The sequence below is a fragment of the Pseudophryne corroboree genome, chromosome 6 (genome assembly GCF_028390025.1).
Source record: "Pseudophryne corroboree isolate aPseCor3 chromosome 6, aPseCor3.hap2, whole genome shotgun sequence".
Classification (NCBI taxonomy): Eukaryota; Metazoa; Chordata; class Amphibia; order Anura; family Myobatrachidae; genus Pseudophryne; species Pseudophryne corroboree.
In genome coordinates, this window is record NC_086449.1 from 270,614,081 (window position 1) to 270,635,473 (window position 21,393).

Genomic DNA, 21,393 nt, shown 5'->3' on the forward strand with positions numbered 1-21,393 from the left:
CATCAGAGTCTTTAATCACCGTTCACCAGCTCTTCAAATCACCAGTATCTTTAAAAACATCACTTACAAGTTCTTCAGTCATTATTATCTTGTACCAACACTCACAAGTACTTCTTTTCCTGGAATCCTTAGCATTGCTTACAAGTTCTCCTATAGGCCTGGACATTTCCCCATACGTTCCTTCTCTGCTATGTGACATTGTGTTGCTCTCTTCCTGCAATAAAGTTCTTTAATATTTTCACCAAGCTTTACTGTCAGAGTCCTGTATGAGGAAGACCTATATTAAGCCATCCCTGTTCCGACCCAACTGTGGTTCCCCTCCCCTACCATCGGGAGAACCCCCGAGTTCACAACACCCCCAGCCTAGGTCAGTGACAGGTAAGTGCGTCATTTAGACTGTTCATGCATTCCAATTTAGGACATTAGTAACCATAGGTGTGCGCAGGGGGGGTTCCTGGTGCGCACAGGCACCCCCTAATGTCCGGCACCCCGATCTCACATGCCTGATGCTGCGATCACCGAGCAGGCTGATTACTGTACCCTCTGCGCTGCACCCTGTCAGGACTGCATGACTGACCGGACGCCTAGGTTAATGAAGGGTGCCACTGCCACCGGCTTTCAAACTCCCGGCTACACCTCAATGTACAAAAACAGCATGATGTGATGTGATTACGTCATGCTGCTCGCACGTCCACCCGTCACACCTACCTCGCTCCTTCTATGCTATGCCAACGCCAGCCACTGATGCGGATCAGCATGCAGCCACCGTTCCTCTTAGGAAGACAAATTCAATTCTGGCAGGCGGCCGGCAGCAGCATTGACACGTCACTCATTTTCCCAACAGCAGAAATACTAGTCTGCGACTGTCAGTGTCAGTGAGTGACGGACTTGTAAGTAAGCTGCTGCAGCTTGCAGGGGAAAGAGAGGGGGAGCCAGACCAGGCTGAGGAGGAGAAGTGTAATTGCAGTGAGTGCCATCAGGAGTGTTTGTTTAGTGCACGCCACAACATCTGACAATGTTCCTGCTTTATTAGGATTGGTATTTTATATTGCATTGACCATCAATAGATCATCAATGCTAGACACACCCCTCTGACGGTGCACCCCCTAATAAAATGTGCTGCGCACGCCTATGCTAGTAACATATGCATATTACCCTGTATTTGCAGTTTAATTTACTGGAAACACTGAGGCAGAGGTTCTTTTAGTGCAAATCAACGCTAACCTGCAAAGAAACTGCAATATACTGTACTTGCTTCTAACGCTAGTTTGCATAGCTTTCTGGGTGACTCCTATTTTGTGTATTTGGATTTTTTTTTGTTAGTTTGCACTGTGGGCGTTTTTTTTTTGTGTGTGCAGATTTGCGTTCATTTTGCAATTGATTGCAACTTTGCTAATACATTTGCGTTCAACCTTGAATTAGGCCCAAAGTACCAATGTTTCAGTTTTGATCTGGTTTGTTTTTAATTTTATTTTTTACACTATATATTTTGAATACATTTTTTTATTTTTTATTATTGCAGTCTGGAGAGTGCTATGATTCCCCCCCTTTGGGAATTTGCACCTACTATGGTATGGGTGTCACTCATTTGTGGATCAGACTGTGATTAGTAGGCCCAAGATTTTTAGGATCTAAAAAACTGAAATTAGTTTTTTTCAATCAATGTTTTAGGTTTTATTGGTTTTAAAAAATCTCAGTTTAGGAATTTATATGTTGTATGAAAATAAAACAAAACCATGTAACATATCATTATGTTTAAAACACTGGGCCTTTATTACAGATGTGTCCTGCAACCATACCTCCCAATTAGCCTGATTTTTGCGGGACATTCCCGTGTTTTTGGGAGAATAGCCAATGTGCACATGTGCACAGCGTCTATTCACAGGAGACAGAGTCACAGAGAATCTGGGCAGGGGCGTTTTTAGAGAGGAGAAGGCCCGTGTGCAGCCTCCGTTGTGGGCTCACTCCTCTCTGGCAGTGAGTAGACTCTGGCATTATACCAGAGTCTACTGCGCATGCACAGGTCTCTGGGAACTAGGCGTCTGTGCCTTGTTCCTGGGGAAATCTCCAGTGCGCATGCGCAAATCACTCGGAATTGTCCACAGTGCCCATTTTCCAAGTGATTTGTGACTGCAGTGCAGGGCCGCCGCAGGACTCCGGATGAGTAAGTATAATATATATGGGTGCGGGGGGGGGGGGGGGTGCAGTGTGGACCCTCGGAACCCAGAGGCCCGTGTGACCACACACCTTGCACCCATTATAGAAATGCCTATGGCATGGGGGCATGGCCAGCAGCTTACAGAGTGCTGGCATGCCCCCACAATGACAAAGACAGGGATGCATGGCTCACAACAGCTGCATTCCTGCGAGACCAAACCTCCTTTTGCTGGGGCTACACCCCTTTTCAGGCATGCACACATCCAGATTAGGTCATTTTAGGTCCTGTAGAAATTAAGTACGTTATCCCTGGTACATAAAACATAAAAGGAAACTTAAATTTTGAGTGTACTAGGAAAGGATTAGAATAGGTTAGAACCTAAGAATCCTGGGTTTAGTGATTAGGCACCCCAGCCACAGTGTCTTGCTGGGTGAGAGTGCATGATAAGCCCCTTTCCTATGCATATAATAACTTGTGAACACTAACAGAAGCTTGTTTATATATGCATATGACAACATGTATTGTAGATTTAGTGGTCTTTAATATGTTGAACAATACTGATTATTAAGTTTCCTGCTGTGTACAGAATGTTCAACTGTTGGGAGTAGACCTGGTAATTTAAAATCAGCCTTTTGTATTTCAATACCAAAAAAGACCACATATTTTGTGGGTTTTTTTGGTATTTTTTTTTTCTTTTTGTACTCATTACTGGCTGCTGCTCAACATTGACATTGTTAAGCATAAAATATATTTTCGCCCTTACATGGAATACACGGTTCAGCTTTGTTAGTTTTCACAAGCATATACACACATAAACACATAGGGTCAAGCACAGCATTTCTAGAAGAGGTTTTCCTAATGCTTGATTTTAGATTGAGTGTGGCAGATATGACGAGGGCATCATTTACACTTTACAAGCTATCGTCTGCCTCATACAAATACAGTGTTTGTAATATCTCAAACATAGATAGGGCCAGCAATCACAGAGGTGGTAGTAGGGCCAGCCCACCTCTACTCAATTTTTTTCCCATTTGTGGGCACCATTCCACAATGCAAGTCCCCTGCTCAGCGGAGAATAGGAACCTGTCCATGAGTCTGAGAGAGCAGTAGAAGAACGAAGCACCAGCTGTGGAAATAATGATCACATTGGACTCCTTATATACTAAAACGTGCATGTAACACTGTATTAATTAGTAGAAATATAGTTTATATACTATAGCTTCTAGGGGAGAGAGTCTAAAAAAAGTTTCTGTATAAACAATATAGCTGTAGCAAAATTGGATTATATACTACTGTTATTAAGATACTGGCCAGGGGTAGGGGGTTTCTGGGTAACAACCTTCCCCCATGTTTGCCTATGCCACTGCACAAAGCTCCTGTTGCATAGAACTGCCTATTGCCAGCCATTTTTATGGATCTCCGTCCTATCACACAAAGCTATTTTCATCCATTTTGCATTTACGGTCTCCTCCGTAACTGACCAATGGCGCTGAATAACCAAGACTCATAGCAACCTCATGAATAAAGTGTCCTGGACCTAAAAGGAGCATTGGGACAGAATGTGATCCTATGTCCTGATGTCCCTCATTAAAAGGCAACTTATAAGTACTGAAGAATAATAATAATAATAATAATAATAATAAGAATAATAAGAATAATAATACATTTACATGTATGAAAGGAGACTTCTGTTATATATGTTGTGGATATTTACTTTTATTTTCCCCTCTGGGGAGGGATTGGGTGATTTTAACATCGTTCCACAAATCAGTGTGCTACTTGTATGAAGAGCACATGACTGCACTTGGCTACAGAGGGGCAGGCAGAAGATGGTCTCTAGTTGTGATGAAAACAGATGCATGTAGTTGGGGAGGAGGGTTGTATACCCATGCTTTCCATGATGTTTACGACACCCACTTTAGCTGCAGTGTTGCTAAAAATTGGCCCCTAAACTTTACTCTGCATTAATAATAAGGGTTTGCGCTTGCTCAGTGACAAAACTGAGTGGAAGGGCCTCAGCTTTAATTGGGTAAGCAATAACTTATGTAAAAATTGTTCCACTGGTACTTCTTCCAAATGTTACTGGAAGCTGACAAAAAGCGTTATTTGTAGAGTAATCAGTTTTCAAAATCTTCTGTTGTAAGTATCCAACAATTTTTGGTTAGTTGTTGAGTACATGAGATATCATTAGTCATCATAGTATTTAAATAATTGATTTAACTTATACACTGTACTATACTCCTCTCTGCACTGGAAGTGCAGCTTGCTGTGTATTATGTATAGGACTGCGTATCTGCAGACTAGTCAGAGTGCTCATGCTGACCCATGTCCACCACCAAAAGCGCCTAAAATGAGCATGTGAGCTTCAGAATGGGATCATGAATCTGATGGTGGCCTGGCCTATCATGTGAATGGCCGGGTTTGTGTTCATCATTTACTTGGCTAAGATATATTGCACGAGGACATACTGTGGGACAAAAGGCAAGCCGGCAGAGGCAGTATAATTCTCTGGGCAATGTTCTACTGGGAAACCTTGGGTCCTGTCATTCATATGGATGTTTCTTTGGCACCTGCCACTTACCTAAACATTGTTGCAGAACAAGTACACCCCTTTATTGCAACAGTATCCGTGATGACAGTGGCCTCTTTCACCAGGGTAATGCTCCCTGCCATGCTGCAAATATTGGGCCAGATGTACTAAGCTTGAAAAGTGATAAATATCACTGTGATAAAGCACCAGCCAATCGGCTCCTAACTGTCATTTTTCAAACACAGCCTGTGACATGGCAGTTAGGAGCCGATTGGCTGGTGCTTTATCACAGTGATATTTATCACTTTTCAGGCTTAGTACATCTCCCCCCCTGTTCAGGAATGGTTTGAGGAACATGAGAAAGAGTTCAAGGTGTTGATTTGGGGGGTCATTCCGAGTTGATCGTAGCTGTGCTAAATTTAGCACAGCTACGATCATGTTCTCTGACATGCGGGGGGATGCCCAGCACAGGGTTAGTCCGCCCCGGATGTCAGTCCAGCCCCCCCCCCCCCCTCACAAATACAATTGCATCGCACAGTGACGATGCCTTTGTATTTGAGGAGTAACTCCCGGCCAGCGCTGCTCCTGCGGCTGGCCGGGAGTTGTTAGTCGCTCCCGCTGGCCACAGCGACTGCGTGAGACGTCACACAGCCGCCACGGCCCACCTCCCCCCAACGGTCCGGCCACGCCTGCCTTGGCCAGACCGATCCCCCTAAACGGCGGCGGAACGCCGCTGTTCAGTTCCCTCCTGCCCGGCGACCGCCTCTGTCTCAGAGGCGATCGCTAGGTAACGAAAGCTGCCATGCGCCGGCGCACTGCGGCGCCAGCGCATGCGCAGTTCTGACCCGATCGCTGCGCTGCGACAAACTGCAGCGAGCAATCGGGTCGGAATGACCCCCTTGGTCTCCAAATTCCCCAGATCTCAAGCAAATCGAGCATCTGTGGGATGTGCTGGAAAATCAAGTCCGAGCCATGGAGGCCCTACCTTGCAACTTTTAGAACTTAAAAGATTTGCTGCAAGATACTAAAGAACACCTTCAAAGGTCTTGTGGATCTATGCTTCAATGGGTCAGAGATGTTTTGAGGGAAAGATGGGGTCCTATACCATATTAGGCAGGTGGTTTTAATGTTACTACTGAGGATTGTATGATCACATGATAAGCCAAACTACTGTGTAATACAGCTCTTTACAGGTTACTTTTGGACACTGTCACAAGTCCCCATATTTCATGACTTCCTCATCTAAAAACCAACCAAACAAACAAACAAACAAACAAACAAACAAACAAAAAAACGCTCAGGGAACTGTAGGAGTGAGTTAAGGGCCCTACACACTGGCCGATTTTCGGAAAGATATGAACGATCTCGTTCATAAATGAACGAGAACTCGTTCATATCTTTCAGTGTGGAGACTCCAGCGATGAACGATGCGCGTCCCCGCGCTCGTTCATCGCTGGTCTCCCGTCGGCTGTGCATGCAGGCCAATATGGACGATCTCGTCCATATTTGCCTGCACTTCAATGCAGCCGCGTGACGGGGGGAGTGAAGAAACTTCACTCCCCCCGTCACTGCCCCCCCGCTGCCGGGTCGCTCGTCGGCCGTATCCGCCGTCGGGCAGCTCGGCGGCGGGTCGGCCAGTGAGTAGGGCCCTTTACACTGGCCAAAATTCTGAATTGGTTGCACAATGCAATCACAAGTCCATTTGCATTTGATGTAAATGCACTCCACATGCACTGCAGCAATGGGACTGAGATGCCGGGTTCATTTAGTATGTTAGAGCTTCAGGAAGAGTTCCAAAGCATTATTAAGAATGGAGGCATAGTAATGGCTGCCCTGGACTTGAATAAGCTCTTTTAAAAGTATTCTTGTGGCAGAGGAAGGTTATGAAAGATTATTTATATCAGTGCAAAGTGTTGTTAGAATTTTATTTATACTATTCTTAGTCACCAGATGTTTTTAATGTACTGTAATATGTTGTCTTTTATGCTGGTATCTGAGATTTTTAGTATAGGGAACTGCTATAGTGTTCCTGTTTAGCACTATCTGTCTTCACTGACAAATAGACTATCTCTTATACATATACACACTGACACAAACTCCTTTTCTTCTACATTCATAAACTCCTCTCATAAGTAAAAATTCATACACACATTCCCTCTCTCATATATATACTTACTCTGTTTCATACATAGATGCACGGATACAGACTGCCTGTTGAAACCCCAGGTGGGCCCTACTGCCTGGGGGACCCCCCCTCTACGGATCAGGTTCCAGACTGTGCTGTTATTAATCTAGTACATTATCATGCATGCACTACAGTATTTACTGTGTATATTTATCAAGGGACCAACCATGCAAAATGGTTAGGCAAACTAATGTGGTGACTGGGCATACCCCCACTAGGACAGGCCACACCCCTAAACATGGGCCCCTACCACTGCATTCCCCCGGAGGGCCCTACATACCCCAGTCCGACACTGTATACTAGTATATACTAGTTACAGTATAGGGATTTAGGGTGGGCCTGTTACCTGTAGAAATATTTTAGTCCGACCCTCTTCTTCTCCTTCTCTTTTACTTTTCGGATCTGTGTTCCACTCACCTTCTGTTCTTGCCCTTCTTTACCCCTTACCTTTTTTTATTTATTCTTTTACGTTATTGATCATGCTAAAACTGCACTCACGTGTCTGCTTTGCAAAATGGTTTTATTGCTTCTTTTTATTTGTGTTTACTAATAAATAGTGATTATACAAAAAATAAAAGCTACAGTATAATTACATAACATTTTACATGCATTGTGGTATGGTTTTCACAAAAAATCCATAATATTTTTGTTGTTTCTATTACTTAACATCCTTAGGGTGGAAGTGGAAAAACATGGTCAAAGTTTCTTTTGTCTGGCAACTCAGTAGCCATATTTCAAGATTGCTTCTGGTGGTTTTTTCTTCAGAGGTTTAAGGTGAGTTTTGTTAAAACTAGCAGGTAGTGTATTTTTATAAGAAATTAGGTATTTAAATTACAGTATTATTATTATCTTTTGTAAAGTGCCAACATAATATGCATTGCCATACATTTAAGGGATTATGGGCCTAATTCAGACCTGATCGCTGTGCTGCAAATTTGCAGAGGTCTGCGATCAGATAGTCACCACCCACCGTCCAGCAATTTAAGATTCGGACTGTGCCCTTGGAACAGGCAATTTCAGTTATGGCGGTGGATGGGAGTCGAATCCCTGAAGGCATAATCACCTTTCAAACTACTTATCTTAGAATGAAGGTGGGATATTACACTCTGAATATATCTCCTTTCCCGTGATTCCCAAAACCTCTCATGACGTGATTCTCGGATTACCTTGGTTACAAAAACATAATCCAAAACTCTGTTGGCGAACTATGGAGATCCAGTCCTGGGGAACATCTTGCACCAATGCTTGTTTGGCCTCAGTTAAACCTCTTCGTTCAGTTCATGTCTCCGAATTACCCATAGTTTACCATTCTTACCTAGACATCTTCAGTAAGCAAGGGGCAGATTCTTTACCACCTCACCGTGAATGGGATTGCCCGATTGATTTGGTGCCGGGTAGGTCTCCTCCCAGAGGTCGAATTTACCCGTTATCTATCCCTGAGACTCAGGCTATGGCTGACTACATACAAGAGAATTTGGCCAAAGGCTTTATTAGACCATCGTCATCTCCTGCAGGGGCCGGATTCTTTTTTGTCAAGAAAAAAGATGGTGGGCTGTGACCATGCATTGACTACCGCGGACTCAATGAGATAACTATCAAAAATCGGTATCCACTTCCGCTGATCCCTAAATTGTTCGATCAAGTGAAGGGGGGCACAGTTTTAGTTAACTTGATCTTCGAGGCTCTTATAACTTGATGTTATGCACACCAGTGCCTGCAGGAAAGTACTAGTGTCAGAACTGTTATGCACTCCAGTGTCTGCAGGAATGTACTGGTGTTTGAACTGTTATGCAAAACAAATGGACTCACAGACAAACTGGGGAATATGACATAACGTACACAGAAGGTGATAGGGTAACAAAATACACACACAGTGAACAGAGAAGCCCAGAGGCTAAGGAACTGGGTATCTCCCTTGTATTAGAACTGCTCAGATGTAAAAAGCAAGATGTTGTGTTTTAATACGTAGAGAACCCGAAATGCTGTTGCTAAGGGCAACAGCAAAACCCTAAAGGGTTACCAACGGGTGTGGCAGTAAACTCCTTGGTCAGAGATGGAATGATAAACACAAGGAGAGCCTCCACAATCCTGATTCTCACTTGCAGTGCACAGGTTTAAGCTTACTGCCACTAAACTGACCCCTGACACCTAGCACAGTGAGACAGGATTAGACAGGCAAGTGTTATAATACAGCCGCAAACTTGCTAAGTTCACAGAGTAATAACAGAACCCCAGCAAGCTAAACGACTGACTCCAGTCTTACTGCTAGGTCTGGATTGGCAGAGTGTAATACCAAATCCCCAGGCCTATTTGCAGTAAGCAACAAACAAATACAAAGCTACACAGTACTGGCTAACTTTCATGAACTGACTAACCAACAGAGATTCAGCAGCATCTGCTTACCCTGAAAAGAGGCCTTATAAAGCAGGTGCTGTCCACGCCCCACTCAGACCTCACAGACTGTGAGCACAAAAACCAGCACCGGATCCCCTGCCGTGCACAGAGCCTATAACCACTGCACAGCAAAAGACCCGAACCGGAGTATCAGCTGCGCTCAGGTTACTCCACTAGCACTTGTCTCCCGGTTGCCATGACGACGTGGCAGCACAGGGCAGGAGACCCTAACAGTACCCCCCCTCTGACGAGGGGTCAAAGAACCCCTACCACCGGGTTTATCGGGGAACTGCGAGAAGAAAGAGCGTATCAGTCTGGGGGCATGAAGATCACAACTGCGCACCCACGACCGCTCCTCCGGGCCATACCCCTTCCAGTGCACCAAAAATGACAGCCGACCCCGAACCACCTTGGAGTCAAGAATCCTTTCAACAACAAACTCCCTCTGGCCACGTATCAGAAGAGGGGAAGGTCTTCCACTGGAAGAAGGATTACTAATCGCCCGTTTTAAAAGGGAACAATGAAATGTTTTATTGATACCCAAAGAACGGGGCAGATCTAACTGAAATGCCACCGGATTGATAACCCTGGTGATCTTATAAGGGCCGATGAACCGGGGCCCTAACTTATGAGATGGCTGTCTCAACTTCAAATTCTTGGTAGACAACCAGACGAAGTCTCCTAATTTGAAGCTGCAGGGTCTTTTCCGCTTATCAAAAACCCTTTTGGTCACTAATGACACAGACACAAGGGCTTTCTTCACTTTCCGCCAAATACCTCTAAGGACCGAAACCACAGAGGAACCACCAGGCGTGGAGTCCAGGGGGTCAAAAGAATTGGCCTTAGGATGATGCCCATACACACAAAGGAAGGGAGAGATCCCTGTAGCAGAGTGAGCCGCGTTGTTATAGGCAAACTCCGCCATGGACAGATGAGCAACCCAGTCAGTCTGACACTTGGAGACATAACACCTGAGGAACTGCTCCAAGGACTGGTTCACCCTTTCAGTCTGCCCATTAGACTGCGGATGGTAGCCTGACGACAAGCTGACAGAAATCTGGAGATCGGAACAAAATGTCCTCCAGAATTTGGCCACAAACTGGGATCCGCGGTCAGAGACCACATCAAGTGGCAACCCGTGGAGACGCACAACATGCAGCATAAATAATTCAGACAGGCGTCTGGCTGATGGCAGCCCAACCAGTGGAACGAAGTGCGCCATCTTCGAAAACCTGTCAACGACAACCCAGATGGCTGTCATCCCCGAGGATTTGGGCAAGTCCACCACAAAATCCATTGAAATGTGGGTCCATGGCTTAGATGGGATAGAGAGTGGATGTAATGGGCCAACAGGAACCCCTCTAGGAGTCTTATTTCGGGCACAGATGTCACATGCCCGAACCCACTGATCCACATCCTTAGCCACCGAGGGCCACCACACCGCCCTAGATAGCAACTCCCGAGTTCTGGCAATACCCGGGTGACCTGCCGACTTCTTGGCATGGAATTCCAGGAACACTCGCTGTCTTAACCTAGGAGGCACAAACAAAAGACCTACCGGAAGGTCTGGAGGAGCCTGCTCCTGTGCTCTAAGGACTAATGATAAGAGGTCCTGGGTAATGCCCACTTTAATACATGATGGGGAAACAATGGGCAACGGCTCCTCGGTGGTCTCCTGGATTGGAGCAAAACTCCGCGAGAGCGCATCAGCCTTGATGTTTTTTGACCCAGGGCGATATGTTATCAAAAAATTAAAGCGAGCAAAAAACAAAGCCCATCGTGCCTGCCTGGCATTGAGACGCTTCGCTGACTCTAAATATGCCAGATTCTTATGGTCAGTGAGAATTGAGACCACAAACTTAGCCCCCTCAAGCCAGTGTCTCCACTCCTCGAGTGCATCCTTAATAGCCAACAATTCCCGGTTACCCACGTCATAATTCATCTCGGCAGGCGAAAATTTACGGGAAAAGTAAGCACAGGGATGAAGGCGATTATCAGACACTCCCATCTGAGAAAGCACTGCCCCAATACCCATCTCAGAGGCATCCACCTCCACCACAAAAGGACGCTCTGGATCTGGGTGTCGCAGCACCTTTGGCCCGAAACAAATGCCCTTTTGAGACGGGCAAAAGCCGCTTTAGCCTCACAAGACCAGTGAGCAACATCCGCCCCTTTCTTAGTGAGTGCCACCAAGGGCGCCACTATAGACGAAAATCCAGCGATAAATCGTCTATAAAAATTCGCAAAGCCCAGGAAACGCTGAAGCGCCTTCAAACTAGTGGGCTGCACCCAATCCAGGACTGCCTGTACCTTGGAACCCTCCATTTGGAAACCTTCTGGGGAGATAATATATCCTAGAAATGCGATTTGCTGAACTTCAAATTCGCACTTCTCCAGCTTCGCCCCAAGCCGGTGGTCTCTGAGTTTCTGGAGGACTAAGCGTACATGCTTCCGATGTTCCTCCAGGGAATGGGAGAAGATTAGGATGTCATCTAAGTATACAACTAAGAATCTATCCAAATATTCCCTGAGCACATCATTCATGAAATCCTGGAAGACTGCCGGGGCATTACAGAGCCCAAAAGGCATCACCAAATATTCATAATGCCCTGAGTGGGTATTAAAGGCAGTCTTCCATTCATCCCCCTCTCTTATTCGGATTAGATTGTACGCACCGCGTAGGTCAATCTTAGAAAAAATGGTGGCAGTACGAAGCTGGTCAAACAAGACCGAAATGAGAGGCAGTGGGTATGAGTTTTTAATCGTGATACGGTTCAATTCCCTGAAGTCGATGCAGGGTCGCAACGAACCGTCCTTTTTACCCACGAAGAAGAACCCCGACCCAACTGGAGACTGTGAAGGTCTGATAAATCCCTTAGCCAAGTTCTCCTGAATGTACTCTGCCATAGCCTGAGTCTCAGGACGTGACAGGGAGTACAACCTGCTCTTGGGAAGCTTAGCATTTGGCAACAAATCAATGGCACAGTCATAGGGGCGATGGGGAGGTAGTACCTCTGCAACTTTTTTGGAGAACACGTCCGCAAAATCTGCATAACACCCTGGCAATCCTGGCAAACTTAGCTGCGAGAGCCTGACTGGAAGGCTCAAGCAACTCCTGAAACAATCAGTACCCCAACTAAGAATCTCCCCAGAGACCCAGTCAAATTGAGGATTGTGGGCCCTTAACCAGGGTAACCCCAACACCAATGGGGCAAAAGTACAGACAGTCACATAAAAGGACAATTTTTCAGAGTGTGTGGCTCCAATAAACAAAGAAATCTGGCTAGTGCAAGAGGTAATTTTACCTTGGGATAATGGTTCCCCGTTTAACCCACAAATCTCAATTTCCGATGCCAAGGGTACTAAGGGAACAGAGTGTTTTAGGGCGAATTGGCGGTCCATAAAAACCCCGTCGGCCCCACTGTCCACAAAGGCCTCAGTCTTGACAGTTTGACCGAGGATCTTCAAGGTCACCGGAATGATAAAAGTCTTCTTGGGAAATTCTGACTTCTGGCCTGACAGGATATTTCCCATCACCCTCAGGCCCTGAAGTTTTCCGGCTTTTCTGGGCATGATACTACCACATGACCTTTATTCCCACAGTACAAACACAACCCCTGCTGTCTCCTCCGCGTCTTCTCACGCGAGGAGAGGCGGGTAGCCCCAATCTGCATAGGCTCCTCAGAAAATTCCTCAGAGTCTGAGGTTCCCTTGGGAAGGAAGGAAATCTCAGTCTCCCTTTCAAGCCTACGCTCTCTCAGCCGTCTATCCACCCGGATGGATAACTGCATGAGCTGATCCAAGCTATCAGGCAAGGGATATTGTACCAGTTGGTCCTTTATCTGGTTAGAAAGACCTCTTCGGTACTGGTGTCTCAGGGCTGGGTCATTCCACTGGGTATCATGGGCCAACCTCCGAAACTCCGTACAGTAAACCTCAACTGGCCTTCGCCCTTGCTTAAGGATCGAAATCTGAGCCTCGGCTGAGGCCGTCTTGTCAGGGTCATCATACAACATGCCCAGTGCCGTAAAAAAAGCATCAACACTTTTAAGCGACGGACAGTCAGGCTGCAACCCATATGCCCAGACCTGTGGGTCTCCTTGTAGCAAGGAAATCACTATGCCCACCCGCTGAATCTCCGACCCAGAAGACTGAGGCCTAAGCCGGAAGTATAGCTTGCAGCTCTCCTTGAAACAAAAGAACTGCGAGCGATCTCCAGAAAAACGATCCGGGAGATTTACTTTCGGCTCCTTAACCCCTGCAGGTGCTGCTGCTGCGGGAGCTCCGCCAGCAGCCTGGGAGGTGTGCATTTTAATGGACAAATCATTAAATTGTCGAGTCAGGACCTGCACCTGATCGACCACCTGTTGCAACGTATTTTGAGGGGTATGCTCCATATTCCCACAAAATTTCAACAGGAGTATTAGGCTGCTGAATAAGTTATGCACACCAGTGCCTGCAGGAAAGTACTAGTGTCAGAACTGTTATGCACTCCAGTGTCTGCAGGAATGTACTGGTGTTTGAACTGTTATGCAAAACAAATGGACTCACAGACAAACTGGGGAATATGACATAACGTACACAGAAGGTGATAGGGTAACAAAATACACACACAGTGAACAGAGAAGCCCAGAGGCTAAGGAACTGGGTATCTCCCTTGTATTAGAACTGCTCAGATGTAAAAAGCAAGATGTTGTGTTTTAATACGTAGAGAACCCGAAATGCTGTTGCTAAGGGCAACAGCAAAACCCTAAAGGGTTACCAACGGGTGTGGCAGTAAACTCCTTGGTCAGAGATGGAATGATAAACACAAGGAGAGCCTCCACAATCCTGATTCTCACTTGCAGTGCACAGGTTTAAGCTTACTGCCACTAAACTGACCCCTGACACCTAGCACAGTGAGACAGGATTAGACAGGCAAGTGTTATAATACAGCCGCAAACTTGCTAAGTTCACAGAGTAATAACAGAACCCCAGCAAGCTAAACGACTGACTCCAGTCTTACTGCTAGGTCTGGATTGGCAGAGTGTAATACCAAATCCCCAGGCCTATTTGCAGTAAGCAACAAACAAATACAAAGCTACACAGTACTGGCTAACTTTCATGAACTGACTAACCAACAGAGATTCAGCAGCATCTGCTTACCCTGAAAAGAGGCCTTATAAAGCAGGTGCTGTCCACGCCCCACTCAGACCTCACAGACTATGAGCACAAAAACCAGCACCGGATCCCCTGCCGTGCACAGAGCCTATAACCACTGCACAGCAAAAGACCCGAACCGGAGTATCAGCTGCGCTCAGGTTACTCCACTAGCACTTGTCTCCCGGTTGCCATGACGACGTGGCAGCACAGGGCAGGAGACCCTAACACTTGATTAGAATCCATGCAGGGGATGAATGGAAAACGGCCTTTAATACTTGGGATGGGCATTACGAGTATCTTGTAATGTTGTATGATCTCTGTAATGCTCCAGCAGTTTTCCAAAGTTATGTGAATGAACTTTTTCGGGATCTTCTCTATAAATGCTTGGTTGTATACTTAGATGATATCATAATATTCTCCAAAGATCTAGAGTACCATCGTCTCCAAGACAAGGAAGTGTTAACTCGTCTGAGGAAGAATTGATTATACTGTAAATTGGAGAAATGTTCCATTTTTGGGTTTCATCATTTCCGGATCAGAGCTACAGATGGATCCTGTCAAAGTTCAAGCTATTCGTGACTGGTCAGCTCCCATGACTCTCATAGGGATTCAACGCTTCCTTGGCTTCACCAATTTCTACAGGAAATTTATTAAGAGTTACTCCACCTTGGTCGCACCCATCATGGGCTTAACGCGTAAAGGAGTGGATCCCTCGAATTGGACTCCTAAAGCTGCTAAAGCCTTCCTCAATTTGAAACAAGCCTTCACGTCTGCTCCCATTCTTCATCAACCTGACCTTAATCGTCCATTTCTCGTGGAGGTGGATGCATCCACAGAGGCAGTTGGGGCTGTTTTATCCCAAGTTTCCGAGGACAAGACGATCCATCCATGCGGTTATTATTCTTGAAGATTCCTGCCTGCCCAACGAAACTACGCCATCGGGGAGCAGGAATTTCTTGTTATTAAGTTAGCATTCGAAGAGTGGAGATATCTTTTAGAAGCAGCTCAACATCCCATCACAGTATACACCGATCATAAAAATCTTTATCTTCAAACAGCTCAATGTCTCAATCCGCGGCAAGCAAGATGGGCTCTCTTTTTCACCCGGTTTAACTTCAAGCTCATTTATCGCCCAGGATCCTTGAATAAGAAAGCTGATGCCCTCTCCCAATCCATCAATTCTTCTGAATCCAATGATCTAAAAAGTGAGCTATTGTAAGTCCAACATCTTTCTTAATGACTCAGATTTCTTCAGTTCCTGTAGCCCCGCCTGGAAAAACATTTGTTGCCCCAAATCTCCGGAAACGGCTATTAACTTGGGCTCATGCTTAATCTTTTATGGGTCACTCTGGGGTCCACAAGACTCTTGAATTCATTCAACGGTCCTACTGGTGGCCACGTCTTAGAACTGACGTTCAAGAATTTATAACTGCTTGTCCTAAATGCGCCCAACACAAAAAATCCCAAGGGTCCACCACCTGGTCTGCTACATCCGTTATCCACACCTGAAAAGCCTTGTACCCATATCTCGATGGATTTTATAACTGAGTTACCCCTGTTGAAGGAACGAAATACCATCTGGATATTGGTGGATAGATTTTCTAAAATGGCGCATTTCATTCCTCTGACAATGTCTATAATATTTATCTTATTTAAATCCCTCTAAAAGGTTAAAGAACACAGTACGCTATTGGCGTATGGACTACCGTAAGAGTACGCACGTTGCGTACCAAACGCTTTAGCCGTGGTCGAGACGCACGAGCGGCACGTTCTCTCACGGCTAAGAGCGTACAGGCAGGCACGCTATAGGCTGCCGACTAACGTAATGGTATGCTATCAGCGTAGCGGATGCTTGAGACCACGAGGAGATCACCAGCGGCGCAGACGCTCACAGAGTTAAACCTTAACAACTATACCTTGAACAATGTATCTATACAGTAAACCTTCGTGCAATGATAGGGTGTAAATGCAACACAGTGTAACCTTATTAGTTCAAAAGCTGTATGAGCGTAAGTGACGCTCTGAGAACCCCTTAGTAATACAATAATCAACCAAATACCGGTCTAAGGTTCTAACGCCTTTAGTGAGAGAATGAGAACGTTCACTTTGCAAAAGAATACACTTTACAATTTATACACTACCAAGATAACATAGAATATCTAACCAAGTAACTACACATAAAATACAATAAAGACACAAGTACGTTTAAGGGGGAGGGGAGAGAGAGGGGGAGAGAGAATGGCTAACAATAACAATAAGACAATATGGTTGCAGAGAAACTTACACATGTGAGGAACAATTGCTGCGCAGTTAGTCAATGCTGAGAATCTTTGTGGAGAGAATAATTGAGCTTACCCATACTGGCTGTCCCTATATACACAACACCCAGCAACAACACAATGGTACCGCATGGGACAGAAGCTAGACTCCATTTTGGGAAAACTCCCATGATTCCAAAGACTGCAACACATGGTTCAAAGGGGGAGGGGAAAACACCCAGCAGCAGCCATTTCTTACAAACCAACTAATCTTATTCCACATTCCAATCCAACTTCCTAGAACCATCTTATTCAATTTCACATTCCAAACAAACTCAGTATTTCAATAACCAGAGCATATGGTATGCTGGCTATGCTATATGAATCATCACAAGAACCACACATATCAGCCTGCCATTGCTACAAGCACATGACTACAGTAACAAAAGGAAGTATGCTTTGACTTTAAACCTTCAGCAAGATGCATCATGTAAAACTACTATAATCTGTTATAAATCACCAACCATAAATGTATACCAGGAATGCTATGCTACAGATTGTCTACTGTTCCAATTCATTACAGATTTCATAGAGTATTATCACCAACACATAACAATCACACAACTGCACAAGCCTCATTAACCTTAAGCCATTTGTATCTCCACTAACTATTCAATACCAATCATTTCACAACTACTTTAAACTATTCTATGCCAATCAGCCATGTGGATTCAATACTTAGCCTTTCGCTTGGAGCCTGGTGATAAGCAAGCCATTTCTTCTGGATGCCAGCTTGGTTCTGAGTGTAGCTACAGTACATCTGTTCTCTGAGATCACAAGCAACTGCACTGATCTCTCTTTTTGGCCAGGAACTACCTTCCTGTTTGACTAGTTCCTGGGGGAGGGGTCTCTCTTGCTTTGTATATGCTGATCAGGTTCAGCCCTGCAAACTGCCAACTGTATCATTCATTGTTCTAACAAAGGGATTTTAGCTTTTATACATATAATCATATCTATCCGCTGCAATGTCCCACAACTTCACAACAAGTATCAAATTAATCTACACACCAATCTGCTTGTTTCAATATTAAACATGACGGGTGTATCTGGTTCTGTTCAAATAATACACATTCATGACATTAATTCATTAGCTCATTTTAAATCTCCATGATGTCTGGTGCTTGATATTATTATAATTATGTACTGTATGAAATAAGTGTCGAATCCATCTCTGTGCCATGTCCGTGTAAATGCGTGTGTTACCATATATTGCTGTGCTCGCTGCGCATATTTGCAAGTATAGCGACTTAAATGTGTGCAGTTTGTATGTTCTCTCTATGTAATATTTTTGACTTTGACAGTCCACCCTTTGGCAGTCACCAATAACTGCCACTATCTAAACAATTTAAGCAGAAAAATATATGTCATCATGTAAGTACATTTCTATGATTGGGTAAGGGAGGAGAGAAGAAGGTAGGAAAAAGGTATGACCTAGTGAAATAGTAAAAGTATGTATGTATGAATCCATGTTTGGGGGGTCATGTATCATCGTGCCGTACGTGTTTTAAATCAAGCTTCGAGGTATTGCGAAGTATACATTTGAATTCCTTCTTATCCCGTATTAAGGGTCTGTGGATGGGCTGTCAAACTTTACCGAGCTCTTTTCGGCTTTTGGGTGCAACAAAATGGGGGAGCACATTTTAGTTGATGATACATGAATGGGGGAGGTATGTGAGTGCTGATATCTGTGCCTGTATTCCCTATCGACTATGTGTGTTATTACCTGAAGGTTGTAGAAATGAAGATAAAGAACAATTATGGGAAATGCAGTCGTATTCTATGTGAAAAAGCGAAAAAATGAGAAAGCGCTATTCACATTTGATGTGGATTTTATTTTTCCTTAATAATCAATTTTTGCTAAAAGCACATTCAAATGCCGGCCGGCAATGCACAAACAATAATAATAAAAAATATATATATATTACAATCAACTAAGTAATAATCACACTGATTATGGATAAAATCTTTCACCTATATATTATAAGCACAATGATTCTAAATTCTAATCTGTTTTATATTAAGACAGAAATTTACATGCATACAATTAATCCACCTGTTTGTCTTCTCATGTAAATATCTTATTGCTGTTTGGTCTGACACTTTATAGACATGTGTCTCTATAGCAAAATTAGACCACACTTATGTCCATGGATCCCGGGTTAATAAAGTGCATATATTCCCAATGGATACGACCAATCCTATGGTGGACTGATTCGGAGATATTAAGTGTGGTTCATGGATAAAGTTAATGCATGTATGATGAATATGTCACTGTGTATATGATAATTGAAAATACCGTGAAATAGCCTCTGTTTAGGCACAAAGATGGTAATGCTCCTCCTGGCTGATGCTCCACAAAAGCCTTTTCGTTAGGGTTGAGCGGCTTTTGACCGCAGTGTGCTCCGTTCTCCTCCCGGCCGGTGAGCACTAACCTCGGCCTTATCCGGAGTCCATGAACGGGTAATGTTGAAGGATTTTTTCCCCTTTCCAAAGGAACTGTGCTCCGTTTTCCTCCCGGCCGGTACGCACTCCCCTCGGCCTTGTCAGGAGTCCGTGAGCAGGTAAAGGTGAAAGGTTTCTCCTCTCCACAGAGACTGTGCTGAGCTGGCTGGCTGGTGGGCTCGGTCTACAATACAATGTGACCGGAGATGCTGACATACGCGTTTCTCTGCCTACTTGCAGGTATCGGCGGCTTCCTCAGTGTCATGACACTGAGGAAGCCGCCGATACCTGCAAGTAGGCGGAGAAACGCGTATGTCAGCATCTCCGGTCACATTGTATTGTAGACCGAGCCCACCAGCCAGCCAGCTCAGCACAGTCTCTGTGGAGAGGAGAAACCTTTCACCTTTACCTGCTCACGGACTCCTGACAAGGCCGAGGGGAGTGCGTACCGGCCGGGAGGAAAACGGAGCACAGTTCCTTTGGAAAGGGGAAAAAATCCTTCAACATTACCCGTTCATGGACTCCGGATAAGGCCGAGGTTAGTGCTCACCGGCCGGGAGGAGAACGGAGCACACTGCGGTCAAAAGCCGCTCAACCCTAACGAAAAGGCTTTTGTGGAGCATCAGCCAGGAGGAGCATTACCATCTTTGTGCCTAAACAGAGGCTATTTCACGGTATTTTCAATTATCATATACACAGTGACATATTCATCATACATGCATTAACTTTATCCATGAACCACACTTAATATCTCCGAATCAGTCCACCATAGGATTGGTCGTATCCATTGGGAATATATGCACTTTATTAACCCGGGATCCATGGACATAAGTGTGGTCTAATTTTGCTATAGAGACACATGTCTATAAAGTGTCAGACCAAACAGCAATAAGATATTTACATGAGAAGACAAACAGGTGGATTAATTGTATGCATGTAAATTTCTGTCTTAATATAAAACAGATTAGAATTTAGAATCATTGTGCTTATAATATATAGGTGAAAGATTTTATCCATAATCAGTGTGATTATTACTTAGTTGATTGTAATATATATATATTTTTTATTATTATTGTTTGTGCATTGCCGGCCGGCATTTGAATGTGCTTTTAGCAAAAATTGATTATTAAGGAAAAATAAAATCCACATCAAATGTGAATAGCGCTTTCTCATTTTTTCGCTTTTTCTGTTTCCTTATTAGGGGCGAAATACCAATTGCCCCTGAGAGAGCTGCTTACGCACTTGTTTAAATCATAGCGCCTGGTATTTTCTCTTGTATTCTATGTGAGGTTAATGAACATTTGTCGATTGAAGTCTTGTCTGGTGTCTTGTTGACTGCAGTCTTCTTTGGGCTTTTGTCAAAATGCAAGCAAAAGTTCTCTCAATGTCCATAGACTTACAAAAAAAGTTGGGCTAGCGTAAATTTAAAATTTCTAGGGAAACTGGGGGTCTATGGCATAGTCCATCTGTTGTCTGTGTACAAGGTTGTCAGACTTCTTCTTTAGTCCGTCTGTTGTCTGTATACAAAGCTGTCAAATTCTTCTTCCAAGCGGATGTCTTTTCACCTTGGAGAGAAACAAAGGAGAAACTGGTGAAAGAAACGGACCGTGGAATCACATTTTCATCACAACAGTGTCTCTATCGTTGGGTCATAAATCAAATCAATTTTGTTATGTGATACAGTCATTACCTCAGGCAGTACTTTTCCAATATAACATAATCCTTCTGAGTTTGGGGCAAGCCGCTCATACGCCTTTCTCCCGCATATGAAATATGCATCATCGGGGAGAACATATGGGACTGAATATGTCATTGCCATGTTACACATTTTCTCTATCGTCCTAGTGGATGCTGGGGTTCCTGAAAGGACCATGGGGAATAGCGGCTCCGCAGGAGACAGGGCACAAAAAGTAAAGCTTTAGGATCAGGTGGTGTGCACTGGCTCCTCCCCCTATGACCCTCCTCCAAGCCAGTTAGATTTTGTGCCCGGCCGAGAAGGGTGCAATCTAGGTGGCTCTCCTAAAGAGCTGCTTAGGAAAGTTTAGCTTAGGTTTTTTATTTTACAGTGAGTCCTGCTGGCAACAGGATCACTGCAACGAGGGACTTAGGGGAGAAGAAGTGAACTCACCTGCGTGCAGGATGGATTGGCTTCTTGGCTACTGGACATCAGCTCCAGAGGGACGATCACAGGTACAGCCTGGATGGTCACCGGAGCCTTGCCGCC

At 44.7% G+C, this 21,393-nt stretch overlaps 1 protein-coding gene across 10 annotated transcripts in view; it reads left to right on the top strand.

Moving 5' to 3' along the window:
* FAM227B (family with sequence similarity 227 member B) overlaps positions 1 to 21,393 on the top strand; it is a 1,159,103-nt gene that overhangs the window by 329,270 nt on the left and 808,440 nt on the right. For all 10 annotated transcript variants that reach the window (XM_063926021.1, XM_063926018.1, XM_063926017.1 and 7 more), the window contains one exon: positions 7,549 to 7,647. In XM_063926021.1, the coding sequence (XP_063782091.1) occupies positions 7,549 to 7,647 (99 nt within the window). The remainder of the gene's footprint in view (positions 1 to 7,548; positions 7,648 to 21,393) is intronic.